Source organism: Clarias gariepinus, chromosome 2, assembly GCF_024256425.1.
Source record: "Clarias gariepinus isolate MV-2021 ecotype Netherlands chromosome 2, CGAR_prim_01v2, whole genome shotgun sequence".
Lineage (NCBI taxonomy): Eukaryota > Metazoa > Chordata > Actinopteri > Siluriformes > Clariidae > Clarias > Clarias gariepinus.
This window is the reverse complement of record NC_071101.1, coordinates 26,379,272-26,397,070: the sequence shown is the minus strand read 5'-3', so window position 1 is coordinate 26,397,070 and position 17,799 is coordinate 26,379,272. Positions and strand designations below refer to the sequence as shown.

General features: G+C 36.8%; 1 protein-coding gene across 4 annotated transcripts in view; it reads left to right on the top strand.

Annotated features, from left to right (window-relative positions):
* ptprz1a (protein tyrosine phosphatase receptor type Z1a) overlaps window positions 1–17,799 on the top strand; it is a 53,955-nt gene that overhangs the window by 24,351 nt on the left and 11,805 nt on the right. The window contains exons 8-21 of one of the 4 annotated variants that reach the window (XM_053482490.1): window positions 487–637; window positions 3,927–4,111; window positions 4,831–4,957; window positions 7,302–7,342; window positions 7,461–8,277; window positions 8,935–9,477; window positions 10,921–11,065; window positions 14,955–15,043; window positions 15,121–15,206; window positions 16,386–16,406; window positions 16,609–16,705; window positions 16,863–16,948; window positions 17,266–17,400; window positions 17,623–17,757. In XM_053482490.1, the coding sequence (XP_053338465.1) occupies window positions 487–637; window positions 3,927–4,111; window positions 4,831–4,957; window positions 7,302–7,342; window positions 7,461–8,277; window positions 8,935–9,477; window positions 10,921–11,065; window positions 14,955–15,043; window positions 15,121–15,206; window positions 16,386–16,406; window positions 16,609–16,705; window positions 16,863–16,948; window positions 17,266–17,400; window positions 17,623–17,757 (2,658 nt within the window). Of the gene's footprint in view, window positions 1–486; window positions 638–3,926; window positions 4,112–4,830; window positions 4,958–7,301; window positions 7,343–7,460; window positions 9,478–10,920; window positions 11,066–14,954; window positions 15,044–15,120; window positions 15,207–16,385; window positions 16,407–16,608; window positions 16,706–16,862; window positions 16,949–17,265; window positions 17,401–17,622; window positions 17,758–17,799 lie in introns of all 4 variants that reach the window. The other 3 variants (XM_053482499.1, XM_053482474.1, XM_053482481.1) reach the window with 3 other exon arrangements.

Here is a 17,799-nt window from a genome sequence, read left to right as displayed (position 1 = left end):
ACAAACAGGCCTGTGCATTCCAGCTTTTACAGCACGGCGATGTTAGTGTGTTTTGTTTTTCTGTTGTTGAGAAATTATTGTATTTAACAAGTTATTGTAGATGGTAAACGGCTAGGAATATATTCCTGGATACAAAAATGTAAACATAAAAAAACGAATTCTTTGTTTTTTCAGGGATCTTTCATATTTGAAAAATAATTATAAAGTAACAACAGTGTTATTATTTTAACACCAGTTTTGTATAACCTGAAGATTTTTCTTGTGAGCTAACAAAGAGTGTGGTAATAAAAATAAAACGTTCAGGGATATGTGTTTCACCAACACCAATAGAAGGTTATGTTCTATCATCTAAGTCATGTATTATAGGCAAACTGTATGGACATTAATGACATTTGATAATGGACTGCCTCATCTCTTATGGTTCATTCTTTTGCTATAGACTTGAGTGTATACTTTGAATGTTTGTGTGCTGCTGTGCCGTTGCAGTTGGAGATGTTCTGTGAGGTGATGACCATGCAGCAGGCTGGATATGTGATGCTGATGGACTACCTGCAGAATAACTACAGAGAGCAGCAGCTTCAGTTCATGGGCCAGGTCTATTCTTCATATACCGGCACTGAAGAGATCCTCACACCCAGTATGTACGCCCACCCACACACACTGACACATACTCAGTGGCTGTATTAAGTCTAAGCTTTGGAAAAAACAACTAAAAACGGATGTAAAAGCAGAATGTTTCTTTGAAAATTCTGATAAAAAAAAAAATCATATTGAGTGCAGTTAATGATGGCTCCTATTTTCAGTGCACAATATCAAACTGAGTGCAGTTAATTATAGCTTTTGTCTATGAATAGGATGAGGTCTGACCTATTTACAAGCAGATATTTGTCTAGTATGGCCTTTGTGATGTTCTTTTATATGTTACAATTTAAGTGAACGAGGGTATTAAAATGAGTGTTGAAATGCAATGTTTTATCAGATGTAATGATGCTATTATGTAATTATTCTTGCCTGTAATTGTATTTTTACTGAAAACTCTTCACTGGATGACTGAATACAGTTGCTAATACTCTAGTATAGTTCATACACTTAGGAATAGTGTCCTATTAACCTCAATGAAATAATAAGTTCTTAATTTGATTTTGTTGTGGCCATAGTCCATTGTCTGTTCCCAGTTTCCACAGGACAAGAATCTTTATTAACATGTCAGTGCTATGGTTTAGATCTTTTTATAAAGGTGAAATTTACAAGCAAATCACTTCTGTTTTAACTTGCACATGATGAACATGAACATACAGCATTTTTGTGATTTCAATCAAAATGTGAAACTCATATATTTTAGATTCACTACATGTTATATTAAAATATTTCATGTTTTTTTTTGATGATTAAGGCCTATAGCACAGAAATATATTGTATAAACACAATGTATTTTTAGTCTAGTTCAATATATGAATGGGAAAGATTTCTGATTTGACAGTTGTCTAAAAGACAATCATTGACACCAGTGGCGGCCGGTTAATAAGGGACGCAGGGGTGCCGCTCTATAAGGGTCTATAGACTATAACTATAACGGTCAGCAGATTGTTAGTTAATGTATTGAATAGGGATGGACGTGGAAGACAGCTAAATATGAAAGAAAATTCTTTAATTTCTTTTCTACAATACCGCTTCGCAAGGTGATTGGATAAAGAAAGAAAAAAAGGTTAAAGAGCTGATCTTCTAATTAAGCAGCAGTCAAGTGATTGCAGCCGAGCTTACACTTTGTGCTTTTCCAGCACTTCTTATGGCAATTATTAAAAGTTTAATTATTATTTTGTTTGTGTCCCCCTAAAATTTTTTTTTGCACCAGCCGCCACTGATTGACACCCTACAACAAGGAGGGTAAACCTTAAAAGGTATTTGCTGAAAGGGCTGACCGTTCGTAGAGTGCTGTATCTAATCATATTATTGGAAAATTGACTGGAATAAAAAAGTTTGGTAAAAAAAGGTGCACAAGCAACCAAGCAAAGCCAATTCAAGAACCTGTGAGATCTTTGTCAGGCCATCAGGAGCCATCACAGACATCTTCAGGAAATGGGCTGCAACTGTCACATTCCTAGTATCGAACCACTCTTGAATCAGAGACAACATCAGTGGTATCTTACCTGGGCTGGGGAGAAAAAAAAACTGGACTGTTGCTCATTGACCCATCGCCTTGTTTTCAGATGAAATAAATGTTACATATTATTTGGAAATCCAGCTCCTATAGACACAAGGAAGCAGAGAGGGACAAAATCTAAGTTGATCAAACTTCTGGTGTCAAGTCTTTACAGTCCGTGGTAATTTGGGCTGCCAGTCATTTGCTGGACTTAGTCCACTGTGTTTTATCAAGTTCAATGCAGAGATGACTACGGAGAGATTTTAGAGTCTGATAAAACTGATCAAAACTGATACTAACTGGTTTGCTGACCATGATATTACTCTGCTTGATTGGCCAGCCAACTCACCTGAAATGGGCTACTTTCAAGAGGAAAATAATAAATGTCCAACTCAACAGTACAGATGAGCTGAAGGCTGCTATTAAAGCAACCTGGTCTTCAGTAACGCCTCAGCAGTGCCACAGGCTGATCGCCACTATGCCATGCTAATGAACAGACATTTCATGAGCTGGACATTTCTGTATTTTACATTTTTTTAAATTGACCTTAGGAAATATTAAAATATTTTGAAATACCACATTTGGAGTAAGCCGTAATTTTTGAAATTAAGATATTCTAATTTTGGAGATGTAATGTAAACAGACCTTATTATGGACGCATTCTATCCTCTCTCTTCTAATGCACACTTTTCATTTGTATTAGTGTGACAAAACTCAGCACTCACCATTTCCCACTCTCTCTACAATGGGGTCTGCTACTCTTTAACATCTTTTTCTGTGTTTGTCTCTTAGAAAGTCAGCAGACTTTTGTGTTGCCAGGTAACTGTGTTTGAGTTTGCCCTTTATGTCTGTGTAGGTCTACCATTCTCTCGTTATTGATGGGAGTTTGAATCTTCCAGTCCCCATTTTTGCCAAGAATTTTATCTTGATAGATAGATAGATAGACAGACAGACAGATAGATAGATAGATAGACAGACAGATAGATAGATAGATAGATAGATAGATAGATAGATAGATTACTAGGCTGTTAAAACATGTTTTTATTATTTACAGTGAGAGTTGTGTTTGTTTTAATTAAGACAGCCTTATTGCATTTGTTATTGCAGTTTTCTGCAATTTAAGTTACCAATGGCAAATTAATTTTAGTGTAAAAATGTTGAATCTTTTTTAAATTAGCCTTGTAATAACAGTGAATCAGATGTTGAGAGTGATCTAGTGTGTGGCCCCCTTCTGCCCTCTGGTGTTCAAATGGATCAGTTAGTACTTTCCAAATTTTGCAAGGCTTGAGTGAATGAGTTATTAGATTACAGTAAGCTTGTTGAATTTTCTATAAAAACATGAATAAAATTACCATTTCAGTTTGTGCAGTCGGGATAACGGGCTAAACTGGTTTAATCTGTTTCTATCAGTGTGTGAGTGCTGTTTTTGTGAGGTGTTTAGTCTCAGATGTTGAGCACAGATGGTGAAGAATGCCTTCCACGCTAAGGTCACCATGTGCTAGGATCAACAGTGTGTGAACGAGAGAAATGATTTTTTAAAAAAAACACCTTCTGTTTGCATGCATCTGTTAAACTGACATTATTTTCAAATGAAATGCATAGTGAAAAATAATTTATCAATAGTGTATTAGCCCGAGACCTATGTTATTTTTGATAAACATCCATAGAAAACATAGTAACTAGGCCAAAACAATTCTACATAATATTGCTTTTATAGACTATTTCTAAATATGGTTGCTGAGAGTGTGTGTGTGTGTGTGTGTGTGTGCGTGCTGGTCTTTTGCAGTTTGTAGCTCAGAGCCAGAGAATGTGCAGGCATACCCGCACAACTACACAGGTCTGCTAGTGATGTGGGAGAGGCCACGGGCTGTGTATGATGCAAATATAGAGAAATACTCTGTCACCTACTGGCTGGCACAAAGAGATGATCCACCTACGCTGGAGTACCTTACTGATGGAGACCAGGATGTGGTACTGTACATTACACTATACTAATTAATTTCCACTAATTTAACTGTAAATTGATCAAGCTATGTTATATTATTAAACTATACATTAAAGAAAAATACATTTTTTTTTTCTAAAGAAAAGTGCATAGTCTTAAATTGAAAATTACATAAATTACTAATGGATTTTACAGATGATACATCACACAATGGTTGTTCTTCAGTTAGAACAGATAAAAACTACACTGTGTTAATAACTGCCGCTCTTCTGAGAAGGTTTTCCATTAGATTTTGTAATATGACTGTAAGGACTTTCTTATTCAGCCACAAGAGCATTAGTGTGGTCAGACAAGGAGGTCTAGCAGACAGGCAACATGCCACTTCATCCCAAACCTTAGATCTTTCTCTCCAACCTTGGCAAACCATGTCTTTGTGAAGCTCACTTTGTTCACAGAAGCATTGTCATGCTGGAACGGGTTCAGACCCCTTAGTTCCAGTGAGATCTCAATGCTACGGTAGACAATGACATCTTATCTAATTGTGTCCTTCTAATTTTGTGGCAACCACACATGAGTGTGTTGGTCAGGTGTCCCTATGCATTTGGCATATGTCATATGACCGTTTTTTCACTATTGCCTAAAATATTGAATATAAACTTACTTTTAAGGGTTTTTTATGCATTCTTTTTTATGTAAGAAGTCTACAGATGGACATGCTGTTTTATTGTCTTTGTTTTTCTCACAGGGAGCCATCATCCAGGACCTGGAGGCCAACACCAGCTACGTGGTGCAGGTGGTGGCTGTGTGCACTAATGGTCTGTATGGGCGGCAGAGTGATCAGCTGATAGTGGACATACCCGTGATTGACCCTGGTAAGAGAATGCACGCCACTCACTCTTATCTCTATTGAGAGTTAGCATACTATAGTTTTTTCAAAAGTAACGAACACCACAGATGTGTGCTGGTGCACCACACTATAGTTAGATGTTTTGTCACGCACTTCTTTTATGATATTGGGTTATTGGATAGGAGACCAGTATAAAATCTATGCTACTTCACATTTAAAGTTTCATGTTTTAAATGACAATCATCTTATTGATTTAACCACATGCAACAATTTTGTAATACCACTTTTGTCTGACTTTAACAGTCATTATTTTTGCTCCCAGCTGAATGTGAATTTTTCTAACATACTAAGTTGGTTGTATTTCCCAAAATATAGCCCAAGTTGTACTGTAAACAGTAACTTAAACACTGACCAGAAGAAAGCACTTACTAAAGATGAATAAATAAATATGGTAAATGTGTTTTTTTTTCTTTTAGTTTATGATATACAGTCTTTTTCAGTCAAATATTGACTTGAAGTACATATTACATTAGTAATTCTTCCAGTGTCACTATGTCTCCAGATTACAGTGAGATTAAATAATTCTCTGGAGTATTTTTTCAGATTAATCAAACCCAGTTTGGTTCCTAGACATAACAATTTAAGAAAACATGCACTTTTTTCACATTAAATTGCACTTGTTCTTTAGTCCGACTATTTAAATGCACAATTATTGAACATGTTCAATATAAACTGTCAGTAATTTTAAAAAGCCATAAGGCTTGTTTAGACTTGCATGGCAGTTGTTGCTGGTGCTGATTTTGTTGTTGTTGTTTTTATATTTTTATTCTGATTACTGTAATTTTGGGTTTTTTAAACATTTTCTACTAGATAAAACTTTGCATTTATTGTAAATATATTGTACAGTGTTACCCTTTTCTAAGTTCTTTTTAACCTGTGTATTTTATGTGCATACCCTGCCTAAGCTGTGCATGGTACAGTATAGTGTGTTTCTTCTTCTTTTTTTACTGAATCCCTTTTGTGCTTTTCTATTCTTTCAATGGTTTATGGTTTATCAATCTAATTTTTGTTAGTGCACTGAAATGTTCAAAATCTGTATCACCTCTGTTTATAATAAACTAATCTGTATTGCATAAAAAAATATCAAGCATTATATTTCTGTGGGTGTGTCTATGGATGGGTGTGTTCTCATTTTGCCAAACTGTGCACTTTACTGTGAATATAATACTTGTTTTACCATTGCTGTTGTAACTGCTTATTTAAGCATCCCTTAATTCATCCTTGTCTTTTAGTAGTAAATACATATTCAGCAACCAATGGCTTCACAGATAATTCTGGTGTTTAAATCATAACAAATGCTGAAATAATTTTGTAGTTGCTTCTACTCAGAAGGTAGGCTGAGCAATAGGCGGGAACTATTTCCCTGCTTTGCAGTGTAAGTTAAGCCACTCTGGTATATGAGAGGGTTTCATTTGTTTCATAGCATGGGCATTATAGACCTGGTATCTGACCTATAATATGATTTATTTTCAATTATTTTGTTAAGATATTTTTAAAACTATTTTAAACTATAGTTTATTAAGTCATTCTAGACATCAAAGTCTAGTTAAGAAAAAGGTATATTTTTGGTATAGGGTGGAGAAGGGTATGCTCTAAATCTAGTTTATGAGCATGCAAGCCTCTACATCCTGATACTATATATAAGGCTGATAATTAGTCATGGACATAGTATAAGTTTTGTGATTAATTGACCAAAAACTATTATAATTATGCCTTAATTAAAAAAGTTTAACCTTCTATCTGCTTGTTTTACACAACAAATGGTTGTCCATGTTTATAGTCAAAATACAAGGGCTATACAAAAAGTAATGCAAAAATGAATATAACTTTTTTTAATAACTGAGTGAAATCCTTTACATTTCACATGTTGGTACAGTATAGTATAGAGCAATGTACACAAAAGACAGTTAAAGAAGGGGAAACCGGTGTTAAAGACAAACCACAAAGAGAGAGACCATCAATTCGATCAATGACATGAAAGTGGTTACAACAGTGCACACGATTTGTTTTTCTCAAAAATTTGTTAGATTTAACAATGGTGAAAATGCATCACTTGTGCACTATGTTGAATGGTATCCTTGTATAGAGGAAGAGTTAGTTTACCAACATTTGGAATTTGAATGATGTGTGTCAGTTAATAAAACGTTATGCCCACTTTTGCATTCCTTTTGGTACAGCCCTCATTTATAGGACAATTTTTACACAATCGATTCACATTTGTTGGTTGTGGTGATGTAAGTTTACAACTATAAATGAAAATATTTATTATAATTGAAACATTTATTTTACTTTTTTTTTTTTTTTTTTAGAAACAGACCCTGACCCTGATCCCTTTGAAATCGATGAAGAGGTAACTAAAAAAGTTGCATAATAAATGAAATAACAGTAATCCTCATTAATAAATAAGGAGCAGTAGCCTAATATAGGACTCTGCTAAAGACCTCACCATTTTTTTCTCTCTTTCTTAGGAGGACTATTTGAGCACCCCCTTGTGGGTCAAGCCTGACTTAAATCAGGCACCCCATCCAGTGCAAACCACTACAAGTCACCCTAGATTTACATCAACTGAGGGTCATGTCCCTCTATTATCAGACGAAAAAATGACTAATGAAAATGATTATCAGGGCATTTTTGTAAAACACACTTCCCAACCTACCACCATAACCCCTACCACCCTGGCCAGTGTCTTGACTTCTGTTAGCTTTTCCAAACCAAAACAGTTTGTTTCTCCAGTCATCGATACTAAAACCACTCCAGCATCCACTGAAAACCTTCACCAGGGCATTACAGTTAAACAGACTACCCAGTACACCCCTCTTAATACGTTCAAGTTCACAACACCAGGACAGCCTGTTCCTCCAGTCTTTGATATTAAAACAACCCCAACAACTGATGACTACCATTACCAAGACATTCTAGAAAAACACCCTCCCCAGTCTACCCCCATGACCCCTGAAGCTAATTTTATCACAGATTTACTCACATCTGAAACAGATTACAGCAGCATAGCACCAACTGTGGTCTCAGAAGATAACAATGTCAGTGACAGCTCTGAGGGTCATAGAATAGAAATTAGTCCACTTGACTCAGAAACCACATCAACCTCAGTGGTTAAGGAGGAGAACGTCACTGACTCACATGGCTATGGGGAGAGCTCAATTACTGCTGCAGATACAGTATCCTCCTTCGTCCCCACAGAGGCCCAAGTGCAAACTGCGACTCCCACTGTGCCTCTCTCCACGATCACCACAGCCTCCGGTAGTGTTCTCTCACCTGATTTCAATGGTGAGAACTCTCCCACTGAGACCTCTGTGTGTGAGTCTCAGCACTGCCTGCATGCTATTCCTGTGTCCCTCCCTTATAGCTCTATGTTGTCTGCGTCTGAGTCTACCCCAGACTGGGACATCTTGTATTCTACACTGTCTGTCACCCACTTCCTGTCCTACCCTGCACTGTCCCGCTCTCCCTCCAGCTCGGTGTCTTATTGGGATACAGAAACTGTCTCTAGTGGTGATGATGGTGATGATGGTGACATGTTGTCTGGGTCAGCTTCGGGTGCCACTCTCTGTAACAGTACTCTTCCCCTTCAAGCAGTACCTGACTTGACTGACTCTGAGGTTTCTCTGTTAAACTTAAAGCAGGATATCTCTCACACCTCTGAGTCACTTAGCACTGTCTCTCCATCTCTTCAGCCATCAGGTGTCTTCTCTAGTGACCTCTCTTCTTTCTTTACTTCCTCAGTCTCAGATAGTGTGATGGAGTGGGAGGATCTTTCTGTGAAACCTCACTCTGTTGGTCAAACTGGTGATGGCCCTTGGATCTCATCACATATTTCAAGTTCTATGTATTCATCCTCTTTATACCTGATGCCTTCCTCATCAATAAGTGACATGTCTAGTGTAGTAGAGGATCATTCATTTCAGTCTTTCTCCACTGTTGCAGCTGATGGGTTCAGTGCAACAATCTGGGACCCATCATCCCCAACTGATCCTTCTAGTGAACTGCGATTCTCTGTTAAAGCCAACATCAACAGCTTTACAAGTGGTGAAAGTTCCCAGGTCCCTGGAGCTTCTGCTCCATTGGAGCCCCCCACAGTGTTGGCAACATCAGTCCCAGAGGCTACCTCATTCGCACACTCGGCCGATGGATCTCTGGACAGTAGTGCCTCAGCTTCAGGAGAGAGCTCAGCTTCAGGAGATGGGAGTCCTGTCCCTTCCATACCTGGTGTATTCTCCACTGAAGCATTAGGAGAGGAGCTGGAGTTAGAGGAACACTCTTCATCCTTTTATTTTGAGAGTGAGAATGTGACAGAGAATGAGGCTACCACCTTAAGTACCATCCTTCTCCCCAGCCCAACCTTGGCTCGAGGGGGTGTGGAGGAAGAAAACAGCGGATCAGGAGAGAGCCTCACAGATAACGAGACATCCTCTGATTTCAGTATTCCAAAGCATGCTGCCAGAGACTCAGAGGAAGAACCAGTGGAAGGTAAAAATACTGCCATCTGCTCATCAACTCTCAAAGGGCTCCACTGGATTAGAACCACTAACAGAATCAAAATTATTTAGCACAGGGGAAAAATAAATAAATAAATAAATAAATATATATATATAGTTGGTAGAATAACAAATATTTTGCCACAAACCTTCCGGCCTGCAGGTCAGGTATTTGGAGGTTTTGTTAGCATTTTTATAACTAACAGCACCACATATACTGACTTGTTTTGTTCTACTGATGGTAAAAGAACTAGCCATAACTGACATCTCTGTCTGACAGTCCCACAGCCATCATCACATTGCTTATGTTAATCCCTAACTCACTTTGTTTTGTTTTGCATTTGTGTGCTTTCCCTCTATTAAAGCTCCAAGCATGACCTTCCAGATGTCTTTGTCAAAAAAAACCCAGAAAATTTTATGATGACATTTAAAATACATTTAGGATCTTAAATGCTTAAACTAATAGTTCTCCAGCTTTGTAGCGAAAACCTAATCTTAATCTTAGTTTTTCTATTATTTAAGATACTATGTTTTGGCCAGGACTTGAACATCTACTGTATTTCTTTTATTATGATTGAACCCTGCTGGTAAATGCACAAGCCATGCCAGTTTTTGTCCAGTAGAGAGCAGTAGAAGTTCTACTCTGACACATCCAGAGGCTACAGCCAGCACATTGTAGGTCAGGGTTAGGTCCTAATCTCTCATTGTTTCTTGTATAACCTTATAAAATGTCTCACGTCTACTTGTAAACAAGATTATTAATGCAGAATTATTTCACTGCATATCGTACTGTGTATGACTGTGTATGTGACAAATAAAATTTGAATTTGAATTTTGCCAGTGAAATAATAGTAATAATATTCTACAATGTAATTGAAATAATTATGATTATGAAATAATACATTTATTAAGAGGATTTATGAGAAATACAATCTTCTGAGACATTAAATCTAGTCTGGTCAACATGTAGGAACTAATAACTAATGTGATTACTAATAATCTCAGTGTTTTTAGAATTAATTCAATTTAAATGTTCATATTTTAGCGAAGTTCATACTTCATCATTTTGACCATTATTTACCATAATGTTTAATCATGATCACCATATCCTAACTAAAAGAATCTGTTATATTTCTTATATATTTTAATGTCTAGGCTACTATACAATATACATCCGTGAACTAGGTTCTTTAATAAATAGCTTATTTTGTTAAAAAAAAAAAAACCTACCAGGTAAGTCTTGTATCTTGGTTTGTTATGCTTATATAATACCTAATTGGATGCTTCATGGTCTAGTACCTATTTAAAATAGTTCTTCGAGTTTGTCTTTAATGAATGCCTTGAATCATATAATAATAAAAAGGTTGTGTTTTAATGCATTGAATTAAATCATGATTCATTAAGTCATTTCAGGTTTATTTTTTATTTTTTGTAGATGCCAGTAACAGTAGTCATGAGTCTTGGGTGGGACTGGTGTCCAGTGTGGAGCATCAGACGAAAGCTGTGGTTCCTCTGGTTGTAGTGTCGACCCTCACCTTCCTCTGCCTTATCGTACTAATTGGCATTCTCATCTACTGGAGGTGAATTTTATACATGAAATTCATGGCTTATTATGCATTCTATTATGTGCTCTATATGAAAAAAAATACATATTCAGTGGAGATCACAATTTGAGGACAATTTATGAACATTTGATTTTATTTTTTAATAAGGTTCAACTTTTAGTCCATCATTTAAAGGAATTTTTGTTGTGGCTATAGCATGCTAAAATGTTTTACAAAATAACCAAGGCACTTCAACAAAAAGACCTAGAAAACACAATGATTAAAATCAAACAACAGCAATGACTGTAGCACAGAGAAAGATTTCAACAAAAATTTCTGAAGGTTACAGTAGTCAGCAATAGGAAGTGTACAGGCCCTTAAACTAAATGACTTCAGCACATCTGCAGTCACAGGACATAACTAGTCGCTCATACTGCTCTGGTGTGATTTTGGTCCACTATTCTTCCAGTCTCTTTCACAGTTTGGTGACTGTAGTGGGTTTTTGGCCATAACTTTGTCGGCAAGAATTTTCCAGAGGTTTTCTATTGGGTATAGATCATGACTTTACCTTTTTTGCTGTGTGAAGGGGCATTATTGTGCATGAAACTTGCTGGTTGATGAAAGGTGATGAATGCAGGGAAGGAACCGCATGTTGTTGAAGAAGGGTCTAATAAACATTTGCATTTACTCTGTCCCGTAGCTGTATAAGAGCCCCAACTCCTGCTGCAGAAAAACATCTCCCAAACCATGACGCTTCCCCCTAACCTTCCACTGACTTCTTAACACACTTTGGGTTCAGTCTTTCTCCAGTTTGTCGATGAACATAAATCTTTCTGCTAATGAGAGCTTTGTTCACTGCAGAGTCGGCTTTCAGTCCAAATTCTCTTAAACGTTGGGACACTGTATGATGAGACAGATCCTTAGGCTGTTTAGCACTGAATTGGCGAGCAATCCCAGCTGCAGTGTTGAACCGATTGCCCATTGAGATTCTCCACATTATCCTGTCCTCTCTTGCATTTGTCTTTTGTGGACGACCACCCTTTTTGGGGAACTGGAATACGTTTGTGAGGTTGTAACTTGCAATATATAGAAATCACAGATTTTGAATGACCAACCTCTCTTGCTATGGCTGAAAGGGCCATCCCTTTGGCCTCCCTTTTGACCTGTTGCCAAAGAGTTTTAGTCACTTTAGAACAGCTCACCATTTTGCAAAGTCAGTAAAAACTAGAAAGTTCGACTGGCAGTTAAATAGCGTTCGTCAGAAATTAGCACCAGGTGCCAGATAAACACCAATAACTGAAAGTGTTATTCTCTGCTTCAAGATATATAAAACTCATTAAATATGCTTAAAAAATCAGCTCTTTCACTCATTTTATACAAGTTCAAAATAGAATTAAGCAGACCTTAAAATGTAGGAAATTGTAGGATGTTCTCTAATCTCCTCTGTATATTGTATGTCAAATTTTATGCCATACACATACAGTACATGCATGTCCAAAAGTTAGTTTTGTGTAAAAGCATAATACAAACCATCTGATCATAATGGGTGTATATAATACCCATAATTAGGCAAATACAACCTCAGATGAACAACAGACATGCGTGCAATACTCCAGTATCCCATACTGCTCTCCCAGTATTTAGGAGGGTGAGTTGCAGCCAGGTGATGCTAATTATCAGCACTTAAGTTATTAAGTTATCATTTGCAGTGCATAGACTGCTATAAAATCTGAAGTTTGGGCAGTTTGCTGATCTGGAGCATTCAGATGTGTGTTAACACATCGACAAGAGGAAAAGACATGAGCAATGGTTTAAGAGATGCAATTGTTGGTGCACATCAGTCTGGAAAGGATTACAAAACCATTTCCAAAAATTTGGAGTTTATTAACAAATTTAAAGCATTTAAGACAACTGCCAATCTTTTGTTTGAAAGGGTTGCCAGGAGAATGCCTCTTCTGTCTAAAAAGATCATGGAAACATGACCGAGGATGGCAAAACTGAATCTAAACAAACCACAAGACTTCTGGAACAGTTTCCTATGGACAGATGAGACCAAAGTGGAATTGTTTGGCCTTACTAACCAGCGCCATGTTTCACAAAAAAACAACAGCCTTTCAGCAGAAATACCTCATACCCACTGTCAAGCATAGCAGTGGAGGCTTAATGAATCAGGCTTGTTTTTTCAGCCACATGAACTGGACACCTTGCAGTCATTAAGTCGACGATGAACTCCTCTGTATAACAGAGTTTTCTAGAGGCAAATGTGATGCCATCTGTTTGACAGTTAAAGCTTTGGATGAATTTGGGTCATGCAACAGGACATTGATCAGAAGCACACCAGTACATCTACATCCGAATAGATGAAAAATAAAATAAAATCAAGATTTTGGAATGGCCTAGTCAAAGTCCAGACCTCAAACCAATTTAGATGCTGTGGAGGAACCTCACGTGAGCTGTGCATAAGTGAATGTCGAAAAACCTCAATAAACTAAAGTGATGTTGTAAAGCAGTATGTGAGAGATTGAAAAAGTTATACAGGAAACAATTACTTTAAGCTATTGGTGCTAAAGGTTGATCTACAAGCTATTGAATCATATAACTTAGTCTTACCCATTTATTTTATTTTTTTATTAATTTTTTTTTTTCTTTTAGGTAAATGAATAATGGCACAATAAAAATTTTATTTGTTGTTCGTCTGATATTTTATTTGCCTAATGGTAAGACTCAGATCTTTTTCCAGAACAGTTTGAATTAAAAGAAGGGGGTGCTAACTTTTACACATGGCTGTCTGTTGTTTGTCATTTGCCTGACACTGTACTGATCTAGTGAGCTGGTGATGATGTTTTTGCTTGAGACATTTGAGAAAAACAATCCTAAATCTAAATCTTTCTTTCTATTCTGTTTCCACTGTGAAATAAGCAGTTTTTTTACAATCCCATCAAGTACATGGTTTTGCTGTATAAACAGTTCAATTGCATGAGACTGTACATTTCCTGTCCTGCTGGAGCTTTAGAGTCCTCATCATATTGTTTGTGTTTGACTTGCTTTATTACATCATGGAGACTGGGTGAGATTAAGGCGCTAATCTTGTAGCCGGTGATTAAATCTCCAAGATGCTGATCTGTTGTTTGCGGCTCTGTGCTGAAGAAAGGGCCTGTGATGATCATGTCTAAGAAGGCCTGAAGTGTGTGTGTCCTGTTGGCCCAGTGGGTGGTAGAATTGAGCAGTGTGTGGTATGTTCCACTTATTCCTCTGCACTTACATGGTGTTCATTTGTGTTATGGACAGATGCACACTTGAGGCAAGCAGAGAAGACATCAAATGTCCGTGATTAATCCGGGCAGACGTTGTGTTGTCTTGGTCTAATCCCTTGCAAGAAGTTGCTATTATGAACAGTAATGTCCATGTTAATCAGAATATCTGTTGAATGTTTGTAAGTCTGTTCAAGATTAGATTGAACATCGTTTTCTCATTTAAAGTGTGTAATTATTCTTCCAACATAAGGAGACAGCTTAAAGTCTTAAAAAAAACCATGCTTCTTGCCATTATAATTTTTTTTCATTACATTTGACTGAACAATTGTAAAGGCTAAAACAGCTATAGGATTCCAAATAGGAGCCACCCACATACTGTATTTTCTTGTGTTTTGTTTTTACATGTAGCCTTTCTAAACACTTATTGGTAAAGGATAATTTTCAGTTTGTTCTTAAATCTGTATCTATTGCCATTTTGCCAAAAGCAAGAATAACATGTAATACAAATCTAAAGCCTGTCACATGAATGTATTTTGATTATCCACGTCTTATTCTAAGATGTAATGCATTGTGCATAAGATGTGCATTTTTGTGCACTGTGTGTTTGCTTATGAAGTGTTTTAACTCATCGTGGTTAATGCTTTTCACTTGGTTTACTATTTTCTCCAAAGGATGTGCTTTCAGACTGCTCATTTCTACATTGATGACAATACCTCTCCTAGGGTCATATCCTCTTCTCCTCCTATGCTTAGTCTCACAGGTACTTCTTGCTGCACTCACCCTTTACACCAGCATTAAAGACAATTTACTGGTAATAATAGTTATATTTTTCCCCAGATGAGCATGAAGCTCTTTCAGTGGAGGAATTTGTTCAACATGTTAAAGAACTCCATGACACCAAGTCCTTCTGCAGAGAGTTTGAGGTGTGTTACTGTATCTGTCGTCTTTGATGTCACACATAAACAAAATTCCTCACTCAGTTTCCTGTATGTGTGAATATTTTTAATGATTCTTTAATGTGGATTTGTAGATCGCTCTCATACCTTTCTGTTTCCTCAACCGTATGTGTTTTAACTTCAGCAGATCAGTGTTTTGATTAGTAGAACATGATTTTCCGCTAATCTCACTCGTGGTAAATGTGCAGTAAACACACATACAGTACACGCATGCACACACACATATATGCACACTTACTTTAACCGTTTGAGTTAATTCATGCCCACATGGCCTGCCCTGTTCAGTCATGTATGAACTTTATTTGCAGGCAACTTTTTTAAAAGAATAATTAAGTCACAGAATTGTTTGTTTGATGGTGACTCTTATTCCAGTATTCCACTCAGATGCACACAAAATACACTAGTTCACATTGAAAGCTTAATTAGCATCAAACATTGTCAAAGTATACCCACCCACACTCTTGAGTTTTATTCGTTTGCTCATATTTAGATAATTATAGTGGTTCAGGTAGGCTTTGATTTATTTAAAATATATAAAATTTTTAAGGCTTAATAGTCCATTTCAGTAGTTACTTTCAGTAACTATTCACTGTCAGTCTTTTATTTAATCAAAATACAGTACACTACATAAGTGTACTACCTGTTCTTGGCCATAATAAACCTGTAGTGTTACTTTTTAATTATTTTTATTAATTAAAGTTGCTATTTTAAATCACAAACTATGGTAGCAATGCGTATACATACTGTATAAGTGACAAATTAAAGGAAGTGTCCCTACTATCTCACTCACGAAACTCAACTTTTAAATAAGGTTTAGATTAGTGTATTCCTTTGTTTATCCAGTGTAATTAACATTAACATGATATTATTATTAAATAATAATAATTATCTTAGCTGATATTTTTAAAAGTCATCTACAGTATTAACGTGCTACTATATTGAATAAAATTGTATTGATATTAAGGACATTGCCAACACTTTGGAACTGGCTTTCCACCAGCACAGACCCACACATTGCATGAGGCATGCTACAGTATGAAAGTGTTCTGCTTGTGCTTTTGTGCTATATTGTTTGCTATGTATTTGTGCACTGCGTGTCATGGAATTTCATTGCTGTGCTTTGTGCATTCTCACTTTCCTGATTAGATATTAAAAGCGTATTTTGAGGTAAGCCACATCTCCTTTTCGATTTGATCTGACTGTATTTGATTTCGCTCTAGCATGTGTTGTTTGGTTGTTTGCTTTACACACTGACTGATTTGTACCTATTTCGGAATTGACAGCAACCATGGTTTTGTTTCACAATGACACAAGAGGCATGCAGTGGATTAGAGTGTGTTACAATTTGGGTATGTGTGTCTATTTGTAGGAGATTCAGTCATGCACTGTGGATCTGGGAGCTACAATGGACAGCTCTATTCACCCAGAAAACAAGAGCAAGAACCGATACATCAACATTTTAGCCTGTATGTGAAACTGAAAGCACCACAAATAGCGAAGCTTATGCACACAGCATTCATAAACATTCCAGTTTAAATATCATATATGTATTTACAGTATGTTTCCTTAACCATAAGCAGGGATGATTTTAACACACTACATGTGTGGTTACATTTATTTCAGATGACCACAGTAGAGTCAGGCTCTCACCCCACACTGATAAAGATGGAAAGAGTGATGGAGATTATATAAATGCCAACTATGTGGATGTGAGTATTTTCCTGGTCATAGATATGTTACCAGTACATCATGGCATTAATGTGTGTATAGTTTCAGTCAGTAAGAGATCATGACAGGAGAAATGACTGCTACATAAAGGGAACATGATATTATATTATTTGATATGAACCTTTGTGGGCTAGGATGAGCTCAGTTTGAATCATTCACCATTATCACATACCAATGTGTGAATCCCAATTTCTCAAATACAGAGCAGATTGCTGTTATTATAATACCACCAAATGTCTTATATTACACTGATCTAATCTCTTTCCTCTCTCTATCTGGCTCTCTTTTGCCCACCCAGGGTTTTAATATACCAAGGGCCTACATAGCAGCTCAGGGCCCCCTGAAGTCGAGCACTGTGGACTTTTGGAGGATGGTGTGGGAGCAGAATGTTGGCATAATTGTCATGATCACAAATCTGGTGGAGAAAGGCAGAGTGAGCCATCTTGTACTGTCTCTAAATCCTTTTTTGATGATCTCTAACATGTCAGTGTGTTTGCCACTGACACTGTCTGTTTACACAGCTCCTGTGTCAGACCTTTCACAAACACCATCATCACCATACTAATGACAGATTGATGTTAATAATGAGTCATAATTCTTTTTAATTAGCGTTTTTTTTTTCTCTTGTGATGATGCTTATTTTTTGCTCTTATAGAGAAAATGTGACCAATACTGGCCTTTGGAGAGCCAAGAAGAATATGGGCATTTCCTTGTGACTGTTAAGAGTACTAAGGTTATGGCTTACTACACCCAAAGAACCTTTACCATACGAAAAACACAGATAAAAAAGGTACAATTATGCAAACTATCTTCAGCTTAAAAAACTGTCATA